The sequence below is a fragment of the Lagenorhynchus albirostris genome, chromosome 7 (assembly GCF_949774975.1).
Source record: "Lagenorhynchus albirostris chromosome 7, mLagAlb1.1, whole genome shotgun sequence".
Classification (NCBI taxonomy): domain Eukaryota; kingdom Metazoa; phylum Chordata; class Mammalia; order Artiodactyla; family Delphinidae; genus Lagenorhynchus; species Lagenorhynchus albirostris.
In genome coordinates this window covers 25,830,236-25,842,502 of record NC_083101.1, presented here as the reverse complement: position 1 = coordinate 25,842,502, position 12,267 = coordinate 25,830,236, and the positions used below count along the sequence as shown (strand labels likewise).

The following is a 12,267-nucleotide window of genomic DNA, read 5'->3' as shown; positions in this document are numbered from 1 at the left end:
AAATAAAATACATAAAAGGTTAATATATAGTAACAAATAAAATGACAAAATAATAAATACACAAAAAAGGTTTGTGTAGGTCTAGGATGGTGTCTATGCGTTTTATAAGAGAGGGAGAAGGGTGAAGGTGGGCAGAAAGAGAGAGAATAAGGACTACAAATTCTTATTGTGCTGAACGGAGCTTCAGAAGCCAGAACGTATCATAGAACAGGTGGCTGCCTAAGCTGCTAAGTTTAGATATCCCCATAGATCAAAGTACAGCGGGTACCACCACGGGCTTGTTTTAGTATTTTCCCTGCAGACTTGCTTCCATAGCATAAGGACGGACTTACCTGGACTTTCTCATATGTAAAGAAATTATATGTAAAAGTCGTGAATCTCCAAATATGAAATAACATTGCTTATTTCTAAAAACCGAACAGTTTTTGAAAGGAAGAGGATTAATCCCCACCAATCCTACTTGAGATGGTGAAGGTTCCTGTTTTGTTCTAACAAACCCAAACAAGACGGTAGGAGTCAAACAGGTTCTCAGGTGGAAAGAATATTTTGCTGGAAAAGGCATTTTGTTGGAAAAGAGAGAGACTGAAAGTCTGTTGATGTGTAGGAAATGCTATTGTTAATCCTGTGTGTGTGTGCGCACAAGTTAAAATCTAGGACATATAAAATTAAATGTCATGAGAAAAATGTAATAAGCAGGCATCTCAATTATTAGGTGGTCTTTATTATACAGTATAAACGGCTCTGTAATGCAGTAATAACAGTACACCTAGGAGCTCAGAACTGATAGGTACTAAAGTAAATAGTTTAGCTATTTGTGCATCTTGAATAGTTTTGTCCTGTTACATTTTTGGAAAATCTTCCTCATTTTAGATACTGAAGCTTTCTTATTCAGGTTAGAAAAAGTTAATGCAAGTGATGTTTCCCTATGACATCAGAAAAATTTGAATACATTTAAAATGTCTTGATATTTTATGAATGACGTTTCTTCTACCTGAGATGATAGGCACTTAGTGACTATGAAAATGGTAGAACTTTTTGATAAACACTTTCCATACACAAACCTCTATATAAGAGAAAGGTGGATTCCAAGAGCAGGAACCACAAGTTAATACAAAAATAATGTATTAGAATGTAGGCTTTTTGTTTAAATAGCTTTAATTGCGCTTTTTAAAATAAATAGCTTTTCATTGCGCCAGTACTCTCTTTAAAACGTTTCTCCATTTAAAATAGACACTTACTTGAGAATATTTGGAAACTAGAAAATTTAATCTGAGAAAACCAGTATTAATATTTTGGTGTTTCCTTCCAGTCTTTTCTCTTAATTTTCGATTGCTTCTCTCTCTCCTTCAATGCACACACACATTTGAACTTATACAATTGGAATCATACTGTTTATAGTCTTATATCCTGCTTTTTCCACTTAACATACCATGAGCATTTTTCATGTCATTAAATATGCTTTGAATATGCTCTTGGCCACATAAAATTCCATCCTATTGATGCACCTGTTTTCTTTTAAGCTAAGACACATGCCATGTTTTCCAGTCGTGCTGGACTCTTAAAAGCCAAGGAAAATACTTTCTGTTGATCCACCATGAGCCTCTTATGAATTTCTGTTTTTCATTCCATTTATAAAATGTACCCACAGTGCAAACACACCTCTGAACACTAGCTATAATGGATAGGTAATAAGCAGTCTAAAGAAAATGTCAGTCAGCTTCTGTCTGCTTGACAATGTTAATTAGTCACCCACATTACCATTACAAATATAGTGTCAACAAGTGTCACAAATGCTTTTTCCATTTTGTGACAGCCACAAATGAACTTCAGATTCTCGGGTATCCACCGCAAAGTTTTAAGCCTTAATAATTTGAGAAATATGCTACCAACTTACAAAAACAGCATTTAAGATCTACTTGAATTTACTTTACACTTGGTTTTGTGACTGAGTCATTTTTGCCTCTTTAGTTTCAGTCAGCTGAAACAATGGGGCTGGCTTATCTTCAGAGGACTGACGAAGTTTTAAAAATCTGTCAGAAACTTTGGTTCTGCCCTCTTTGGGGGCTATAACTAAAAGTAACGTATCTGTTACACAAAGCATAAGTGAATCCTTTAATCCTCAGGAGGGCACTGTGGAACCATGTTCTTCGGGGTTTTCCACTGTGGGGAGGTTCTTTTGTTACATAAATTGTTCTGAGTGCAAGGGCAGGCCTCGAAAGAGAGATTTTTATATTTTCATTTAATTTTAAAGAAAAACCATAAAGATCTTTTAAAATGTGAATGGGTATAACTACTCTTATATTAAACTGAGCAAACTGAAGAATTATTGAGCTCTTTCTACCTGGAAGTTCATAGGTAGGGAAACTGCTTTCGTGCACTTTTTAAAGTACATTTGAAAGAGGAACCTGAACCAGGTAAGGTTTAGTCTTTAAAAAGTCTTCTTTTAATCTGTCGAGATAAAGTTGGCTTTTTGGTGTGCTTTTCACATGCCTACCCAGTGGGTTTAAACTGCAATTTCTGTTATGTGCTTTTCAAGGGGAGAAACAAAAACCAAAAACAGTGTTCAGATAAAATATTATAGGTTTATTTAAAACTTAATTCTCACCTTGAGTATGCAAAATACAAACTCCACAAAATGTTCATTTTTTTACTTTGTAGTTTACAAATATACAAAATAGAAGTTTGCTTAAATTTATATTACATATTTATTAAGGCAAGGAACTATATAGAAAAAAACATTTGTTCTGCTTAAGGCATACTTGGGAATAAACCATTGTACAAATTATTGCACATCTGAAACCACAGTGCATAACAGACTGTCTGCATAAAAAGGTTAAAGTAAACCAGGTGTATTTACCTGACTTAGGTCATAAATGTAGATCGGAAGACAAAAATAGATTTTCCTTGTCAAAGTATGCAGCAGTTTGAGAACTTTGGCCTCATTTGGTACCTTTAGAACCAAGACTCACCAAGCACCATCGTTTAGGCTATTAAAACACATTTTCTGTACCTGAATTTCTTCCTCTTCTTCTAAGATCGTAATAATGGCTTTTAGAAGGCAAAGAGAATACAAGGTGATCTTTATGCTTATATTGCATCGAAACAATTCAAGGGATTCTGGTCTTCCCCTCCCCCCCAACTCACGGATCTAATTTATACCCTGATATCCACAACTTCCAGTCACCCCCTTGGCGTTTTGTAAGTCCAGGAATATATATTCAAGTTGGATTTAGAATTGGAATGATAGAAGATCCAGTCACAGACCCCATCTGTTCTTTGTCATTTGGTTGCCTCATGTCTCCTGATTATCCATTCACAAGTTGACTTGTTGGGAACTTGACCATGATTGTAGTGCTTTCCAGCTGGGTTCTTCCCCTCACCGGGAAGACAGTGTGAAAGGTAAAAAATACTGAATGCTTGTCTGGCAGTGTGGGTCATATCCACTGTTTGGGGATTTAAAAGTGCCTCTTCATGTGTAAGGCGAGGTGGTCCGACCTCGAAAATGCCCGGTCACACTTCTGGCACTGGAAGGGGCGGTGCCCGGTGTGTTTGCGGTAGTGCCTGGTGAGTTCATCTGAGCGGGCAAACTTCCACCCACAGCCGTCCCAGTCACAGTGGTAAGGTTTCTCACCTGGAAAAGGAAAATAAAGCCACTGGAAGCGATTGTGAAAGAATTAAGAACTGGCCATAGAGGCCAGACATTCAACCAACTCCCCAAGCACCCCATTCCGAAAGGATCCGGGGTCTTTATACCTCTTAAGGCCAGATTAAATTTTAGATCGTAAAGCAGGAATATAGGAATTTTTTGCTCTTTTTTTTTTTTTTTAGGGGAAGTTAGATAGCTTATCACAGAGAACAAAGACCACTTAAACCTATACTTCTGTTGGACTAACGTTTTCATTCTTTTGAGCTAAGATATCGCTGTGGAGGAAGTGAATTTAGAAACTATGGCTGCTAGTGCCTCTTCCTGGTCCAAATCAGTAATATCCTATCCCACTAGAACTGGTTCTAGAAAGTGACAGGAGGCTACTTTTCCTGTACCAACATTATTCATGACTGCTGTGCCTTAGTGACCTTATATACCTACTTACATCCACAAACAAATTCTCTGCGGTGACAATCTTAAACCAGAATCTCCGCAAGCCTAACCATTAAGTCCTTGGGATTTAAATAAAACCTAATTGTTAAGACTAGAAAGGGGGAGAGGTGAGAAAAAAGCAATAAAAATAGCCTAGAAAACAAAAAACTGATTTAAGAAAATACCATGCTTTTGCGCTGCAAAGTATAATTTCTTTTCTTTTTCTTTTTTCTTTCTTTTTTTTTTTGCCAAGTATAATTTCTTGATTACAAGGGCAATGGTTTGCTCAAGCTAGAAGAGGCCCACATGCAGCCTGGAATCTCCCTGCCTTTCAAAGGCCTAACAAAACTGCATTTTCATGCACTGATACCATCCGCCCAGCAAAAGGCTCCCGAGCAATAGTAGGCGCCGGTTTGCTTTCTCTCCTGTGATCCAGGAGATGGAGGAGATAGACTGCGCCCCACATCCCAAGGGAGGCCCCAGGAGTGTCCGTAGTCAGCCGGTGAGGCTGGACACCAGCCCCCCTCCTTTCCGCGGCTTCTGGCCTCCTACCTGTGTGGGTTCGCAGGTGTGCCTTGAGATGAGAACTCTTCGTGTAAGTTTTGCCGCAGCCTGCGTAATCACATGTGTGAGTGGCCGTCCTTTTCCGGGGCCACGACCTTCTCCCCCTCTTTGGCTTGGGCTCCTCCGGCATGCAGGAACCGGGTGGCATGAGCTCTAGGGGTGAAGAAGGTGGGGTCAGCGTCATCCCGTGTGCCCCGCCGGGGCGGGGCTCCCCAGCCCCAACTATGAATCCCTGGGACTGACCTTGGTAATGGAGCGGTGGGACCTGCGGCTGCAGCTGGTCGGGCAGGAAGGGAGGGTAGTTGGGCCCCGGGTGGGGATGGAAGCCCGGTGGTAGCGGCAGGGCAGGATGACAGTCCCTGCTGCTCAGCAGTTCCTCGGCACCCAGGGTCGGGGTAGTCCTGCTGGGGAGCTGCCGCCCCAAGGGAAAGTCGTGCGCAGGAGGCCGGTGGCCATTGCTGAGAGGGGGTCCAGTGCCTAAGTGGGCATCTAGGGACCGACCGACGGTACACGAAGAGACAGCCTCTTGCTTGATCTTGGGGCACATGCGCGGCGGCCCGCCGCTGTAGGGCGCCACCACCACCGGGTGGCTGCCGTCCGGGCTGCCTTTGCTAACACTGATGACCGACGGGCTGCCGTACTCGCTGCCAGGGGCACTCAGCGACGCCTTCAACACAAACTTGCCCATCAGCCCGCCACCTGGCGGCTGCGGCTGCTGTGGTGGAATGTACACTGGGTCCAATTCGGGCCGCAGGAGCTCGGCCACGAAGCCGCCGGAGGGGCTCACGTCGTTGATGTCCGCCAGGTTGAAGGGCGCTGTCGGAGGGGGTGCAGACTCCCGGCCGTAGAGGAGGCCGCCGCCCGTGCTGCCCGGCGCCACGCCCGGGTCGCCCCCGGCCCGGATTGGATAGCTGAAACTGCAGGTGGAGGGCGCACTGGCAGGACCGCTGCTCGACGGGGAGGACGAGGATGAGGCTGATGCCGACGAGGACACGGTGGCGGCCACTGACTCCTGATGGGACAGCGAGTTGGAGAGGATAAAGTCCAGGTCCAGGAGATCATTGAACTCCTCCGTCTCCCTCCGGGGTAAGAGAGCCGGGTTGCTGCTGCCGCAAGCCGCGCCGACTCCGCCACTCTCCAGGTCGGTGGCCACGGTCGCCGCCGCCAGGTCGTAGGGGCGGCCGGGAAGCACCGGGGGAAGTCGCTTCATGTGGGAGAGCTCCTCCCGCCAGCGCTGCGGGAACAGGACGCGAGAGAGACCGTCAGTGCTGTCCCTAACTGCCATCCAATGTAGTGGTGGGCCCGCCGCGCCTACACCGCCTAGACACGGGGACCGGGCAGGCAGGAAGCGCCCGGGGACTACGGGTGCCAGCGCTGCAGTCATGGCCCACACCCGGGTCCGAGAAGAGGCGGTGCGTCGATATGGAGGATGTTATGTTGTGTCTGCCCGATTGCGTGTTAGCCAGCGCCGCGGCTCGCCAGCCTGGGTCCCTCCCCCGCCAGATCCTGGGGACGCTCCCGCCGCCCCGGAATTGGGACACCGAGGCTCTCTCGGTGCGCCCTCGCCAAGGGGACGCCTACGCGCCAAGCTCACTCTGGCCCAGCCAGCGTCTGGGTACACAGACACCTCCCGCCCTGCCGCTTGCACGCTCCGGGATATGTGCGGACCCGGTGTGCACCCCCGGCGGCTCCACAGCGTCCGGACCACACGCATGTACAGCTGAGACAAGGGCGCGGAAGCCATCCCGGGAAGGCTGCGGAGCCCGTGCGGTGGCCACTCCTCCCCGTCGTCCGGTGGTTCTCGGTGACCCCAGGGCTCCGCCCGTCCCCACCCCAGCCACAGAAGTCCACCGGAGGATCCCAAAGGCCCGGAGCAACACTCACGTTATTCGGGGCACCTGCTGGACGCAGTGTCTTCTCCCTTCCCGCCGGGCCGGACGCGAACGTGGAGAAGGACGGGAGCAGTGCGTCGCTGACAGCCATGTCAGACTCGCCAGGTGGCTGCCTGCGGGCCGGGTGGGGAGTACACAGGGGCAGGAGTCAGGGGCCACTCTCGACTGCCACTCTGGCGCGTCCCACCGGCCCTCACCCCTCCCTGCGCCCCGCGCCGCACCTACCTCATTAATGTTGGGCCCCAGAAGATCCTCGGGAGTCCGAAGCAGTGGGGTACCCGAACCCCAAAGTCAACGAAGAGGGAAAAAAAGGAACTTAGAAACGAAGCCAAAACCAAAAACCCCAAACTGCCCGAGATCCTTCTTCTTTGGATTAAATATAAAAGGGAGATGTCTTTTTAAAAAGTTCCTTTGTATACAAAAGTTCTTAGAAAAGTTGTAAACTCATAAAGATAGACAATCAGCAAGGCGAATAAAAGTAGGTCCGGTGGCCGGGTTGCGCTCTCTTCGACTCAGCAGCGTCCGCCACCGCTGTCGCGGTCGCCGCGGCTATCGCCGTGGGCGCTGGGGCTGTGGCCGGAGTGGCTGGCGGGCGGCGCCGCCAGGTGAGACTGGCCGCGGTGGCGCGGATCTGCGGACTGGGCGGCGGCGCGGCGCGCGGAGTCCGGGGGGCTGCGCGGGGCGCTCGCGGCCATGGGCGCTGGCCGCGGGCGGGTGGCTGGGTGGGGGGCCGGAGGGGCGGGGAGGGGCACTTGGCGGCTCCCGGTGCCGCCGCCGCCCGCCACCGCCTCTGCTCCCCGCGCGCCCGCAGCCGCGCTCGTTCTCTCGGGCCGGGGAACTGCCGGCGCCCGCCGGCGCGCTCCTTACTTATAACTTCTTGGCTCCCGCCCTCCCCCCCGCCTCCTACCCGCTGTGTGCTGGGGCCCGCCGCCAGGCCCCGCCCCCTGCCTTTCTTCTCTCCTCCCTCCCGCAGCCCCCCGCGCGTTGCCGTGGCAGCTAAATAAACAAACTCGGCGCACGTGGGGGCGGGGAGGAGGGAGGGGCGCGGGCGGGGCCCAGCGGTCTGTGACGCCAGCCCGGCAGCTGGCGGGCAGGAGCCGCGCTGACGCCGGCGGCGGTGGCGGCAGCGGGCCTGGCGTGGGGCTCTGGGTACGGGGCGCGGGTCCGGTCGCCGCGAGACCAGGACGGTCGGTGTCGCCACGGGCGTCTCCGTGGGTTCGAAGTTCACGGTCGAGAAGGCCGGTAGGGGCGAAGGGGGACGGTAACGCGCCCCCCACCCCAGTCCCGGGACGCGCTTGTCGAGCTGTCTGCGCTCTAGAGAAGAGCGCGATTATCCGCGTGACTCCTTTAGCCCGGGTCCCTCTTATACGCACTCAGGACCGTGGCTCTAGGGCCCGAGCTCCAGTGCGGGCGTTTGGCCTTGCCTTGCACGGTTCTTCGCGGGCTCTTCTGCCGGATGGGGGTGGGGGAACAGAGAAGAGGCGGGTGCCCAGCGCTGCGTGGCTGGGACCGGGAGCCTGAGAAGGCCGGAGGAGGGGTGTTCCCCGCCTGGAAAGGGCGGAAAGAGGCCGGAATTGGAAATGGAGCTACAGTTTTGATATTTGAAGGAGCGAGCGAGGGAGTGAAAGGGCTCAAGAGTCACTTTGTGAGGTGGGGGAGAGGAGAAGGGCGTGAGGCGTGGGGACACCTTTCAAGCTGGAATCTCAAAGCACTTTGCAAGGCACGCAACTCTCCTTTCCATTTTATGGATGAGAAAACTGAGTCAGAGAGAGGTGAAATGGCGAGGTAAAGGTCAAACGGCAACTCTCCCTTGGCTTAGGCTCTGAGCGGTCAAACCCACCGAAAGGGACTTAGCTGGAAAGCGTCCCCGTGCCAGAAAGTGGAACGGTGCGCTGGGACCCCGATTCCCGAAAAGGGCACACGGAGCTCGCGGCAGCCGTGCCTGCCCACAGGGCAGAGAAGAGGAAACGGCGGTCGTTATTTCAGTCTTCTAACTGCCTCCCCTCCCCCACTCCCCCTTAGTTTGTGATCAGTAATTTTCCAGCCGGGAAATGTTTTCGTCCTCATCTTCTCTGCGAACAGCGCTGTTTTTTGTTTTTTTTTTTTAAACGTGAGTGTGGTGTTCGGTATCGCTTTCTAAACGTAGGCTTGCGAGGTGTTTTGTTTGGATTCAGGCGAGCACAGGGCTCCGCCCGCCCTTTCCACCGAGCCCCCTTGTCAGTAAACGCGGCCGGTCCCGTCCGGGTGTCAGCCCAGGAGAGAAAAGGTAGGAGGCGGGCCGGGAAAAGGATCGAAGCCCCTGCCCTGTGCAGTGTGCGCTCACCCTCATCGAGATCCAGTTACCTCGTACTTTAAGTCGTCACCTTGTTTGTTTGAGTCCTGCGATCCTGGTACCTATTAGGTTTCCTCAGAATATTTGTTGTCCTTGATTTTTCCACTCCTTGCCAACCACAGAAGCATTCTTGGAATGCATCGCTCCCCGAATGAATCCACTCGACCCTTTATGCCAAGGCCAGGAATCCCGCTCAGTCCGGAGAGTTGGAAGCCCTTGAGGATGACTTCCATCCTCCAGCCCGGCTTTGGCCAATGGCTGCGAGATCCTGCCGCTGGGGGAAGGGCATGCTTTGGCAGGAACCCCCCCGCGAACCTCCTCCGCGGCCTAGAGGGTTTCAACCCCACCCCATAGGAGCCAGCCAGTTACTTTAACTCTGAAAATACTGCCCTTTTCAAAAGGAGGAACCAAGAAAGAAAGCTACCTGCTACCTCCTCCGCTGTTCCTTTCATTGTGATGGCAGACATGTCTTGGGATACTAGGACTTGAGGATTGCATGGAGAAGTTATCCACTTTACCATCAAGGCCAGGGTTCCTAAACTGCATTGACCTTGGATAAGCCTTGATTGGCAGCCATCACCTTCATGATGTAAATGTTTGTCAGGACTTGGAATTTCCCATTTAGGTAGCCAGTGCATGAGGAGTTTTCTGCTTTTCTCCCATTTATCTAAGGCAGTCGCCCTTCCCCTTCGACAGAAGTAACCACCACAATGAAAAAACAATATTACACAGATGAATTGGAAAACCACTATTATTGTGTCATAATCAAGAGAAGATTCTGAAGCTCAATTAAAAAGACCAACTTGTAGTTTCCAAACAGCTTTCTGGAGGAGGGAAGCCAGTGCCTCTTTGTGGCAGGCAACTTTCTGGTTATTCCTGATTGCATCATAAAGGGAAATCTGTAGATTTGCTCCACATTTCTAAAAGAGGTAAGGAACTTCAAGTTCACAAATCATCTCCTTTCAAGGCAGGTGCCCGGTGTGACATCAGGGTTATGACCCTCCCTCTCCTCCTCAGAACAGGTAGGTCCAGAAGAGTTAAATCCCTGCCCTGTATAATTTATAAACATGAGGCTGAGTATACATTTGATGACTAAATTGCACTCTGAAATAATAATGGAAGACACCCTTTCGAGGAGAATTAAATACTTGTGACTTTATTTCAGCAAACTGATACTACAAGTTTTGTGGTATGGAAGTTGATTATATAATGTCCTTGGAGTTATAAAATAGATTTTTTTTTCCCAGCACAAATTGCACTAGTTGGCAGAAGATGTGATGGAAACCATTTAGTGCCAAGGGGTTCATGTGGAGCCATGGAGGGGTGTGATAGGTTGAAGAGGCGACATAGTGTTTCAAGGGAAGGACTCCGCAGCCAGAATCGGACACTGGATCTGCGTACCTGGCAGCACCCTGGCCTGGTGTCTGTGCATAAAGGCCACAGAACTCGGGAAAAGCTGCTTTTTCAGAAGGTGAAAGCAAGAGATGCTTTTAAGTAACCACTGCTTTGAAATGAAATCCCTGCGGATAAATAACTGGGAGAGGGTCTTGCAACTTTCTCAAGGTGGCAAAGCTTTTCTCAGCCTCTGAGTGACTCCCATGTCCTGGTAAACTCTCAGCCTCTTTTCCACCTCAGTCCTGTGCAGAGGTTGAGAAAGTGGGCTGTAACACTAGATTTCCTGGGTCTGTGTTCTGGCTCTGCTGCTTTCTAGCTAGGCAAGTTCCTTGACCTCACTTTCCCTGTTTTCTCTTCTACAAAATGGGGATATTAATAGTATCTACTGCTTAAAATAATGAGGACTGTAAATGGGATTATCCAGGTAAGGTGTTTAGTGCAGGACCTCCCTTTCAGCTCTCAGCTGTGTGCCCATTAATCCCCCTTTGGGTCAAGAACCTCAATCCACTCAGACGCGTACCATAATTTTCCCCACCGTATTTCATCACCCTTCCCCAGCTTACCAAGCTAGAAACCTCGATTCCCCTCCACTCCTGCCTCATTTTCTTTGACCTGGGCATCCAGGCATCCGCAGAGTTCAACCACTTCTATTCCTAGATATCTCTGTTATCCTTCTCCTACGATCAAGTTGGGCTGCCTTGGTTCAAGCCCTCCTCATTTATCACTTTTAATTACTGCTGTAAGCGTCCCAGCTGTTGTCTTCTTCTTCCACCTCCCCCACAGTCCCCCTGGAGGGACTTCCCTTGTGGTCCAGTGGTTAAGACTCCGTGCTTCCACTGCAGGGGTCTCGGGTTGGATCCCTGGTCAGGGAACTAAGGTATCCCACATGCCGCGTGGCCAAAAAATAAATAAATAAATAAAAAACAATCATAGTCGCACTGGAATTTCCCTGCCAGATCTAATCGAGTTTGTTCAGATCACCACCAGTTCCATTTCTGCCCAGCTGCCCTCCATCAGCTCCCCTTTGCCTAAAGGAGCAAAACCAAACTCCTTAGGCTGGTATACCAAACTCTTCCTACTCTGGCTCTAGACAGACTAACAGGATCATCTCCAGACTCTGATCCCATCCTCCCTCAACTTTAACTGGATGCTCTCTCAAGTCTCTGAATACACAATGTGCATTTTCCTCCTCTGTTTTCTCGTCTTTTCTCCCCTCGGGCTCTCAACGGCCTCAGACTCCTGAGCCTGTCTTAATAGTCCCTTGGTCTGTGTAGTCCCTGCTAGATTCCTCCTCTTTCCTCTGAGCTCCAATAAAGCCATGTGGCCACTCGCTCTATGCTACTTACCCAGCGGACTGCAATTATCTGCCGACTTGTTTGTGGCTGCTGTTCCACTGGGGCGTCTTTAGGACAAATGCCCAGCGAGTATACATTGTAGCATGAAGGGAGCCAGCAAAGCTGCCTGGGTAAAAGGATTCATCTGGGAGCCCTGCCCTGAGCCCTGCCCTTATCTTGTCAGTAACGTCTGTCTCTGGTGGAGAGTTCACTGGCTCGGTCCTCTGCTTTCCAGTCCCTTCTCTTCTTCCACCCACTTCTCTTCTTTGAAAAATTCTATGAAGGAGACAGAAAATAAAGTCCTTCATAATTCTGTTCTCTCAAAACAGTTGGACAAAAAGCCAGGGAACAGCCCAGGCCAAGGCATTGTAATAAAACAAACTACAAAACACAAACAAAAATAACCCAAAGCCAAACCAAAACCAGACAGAGAAAGTGTCCACTCTTTTCTGGAGCCAAATCCATTGCCTTTCAAAACCCAAACATTGGGTTTTGAAGTTTTTAGAGCAGAGAATGAATCGCAGACGTTAAAAAATCAATTCTCAGAAATTTAATTAAAATCTCTTTCATGAACCTTTAGGTTTGATCACTTAAGCTACATTCTTAGCCCAAAAATGTGAGGCCCATACATTCTTTAAACTATTTAAAAAGAAATTCTACACCTAATGGGAT

At 49.6% G+C, this 12,267-nt stretch overlaps 1 protein-coding gene across 3 annotated transcripts; it reads right to left on the bottom strand.

The window, feature by feature from the left end:
- Nucleotides 1-2,562: 2,562 nt before the first annotated feature.
- KLF4 (KLF transcription factor 4) lies at nt 2,563-7,251 on the bottom strand. 3 transcript variants are annotated; one of them, XM_060154684.1, is made up of 5 exons: nt 6,760-7,244; nt 6,527-6,647; nt 4,886-5,876; nt 4,631-4,795; nt 2,563-3,631 (listed from the first exon to the last, which is right to left on the bottom strand). In XM_060154684.1, exons 1-5 carry the CDS (start codon nt 6,762-6,764, stop codon nt 3,456-3,458), a joined length of 1,458 nt encoding a protein of 485 aa, XP_060010667.1. In that variant the 5' UTR covers nt 6,765-7,244; the 3' UTR covers nt 2,563-3,455. The 3 variants fall into 3 exon arrangements, with proteins under 3 accessions (XP_060010667.1, XP_060010666.1, XP_060010668.1); XM_060154685.1 differs by having other exon boundaries at nt 3,516-3,653; nt 6,760-7,251; XM_060154683.1 differs by having other exon boundaries at nt 4,631-5,876; nt 6,760-7,249.
- Nucleotides 7,252-12,267: the final 5,016 nt, after the last annotated feature.

Coding starts and splice junctions, on each gene's coding strand:
- KLF4 (XM_060154683.1), bottom strand. Junction 5,877..6,526: donor CAGCAGGTGCCCCGAATAAC/GTGAGTGTTGCT, acceptor CTGTTCCCGCAG/CGCTGGCGGGAGGAGCTCTC. Junction 3,632..4,630: donor ACACCTGCGAACCCACACAG/GTAGGAGGCCAG, acceptor TTCCTTTTCCAG/GTGAGAAACCTTACCACTGT.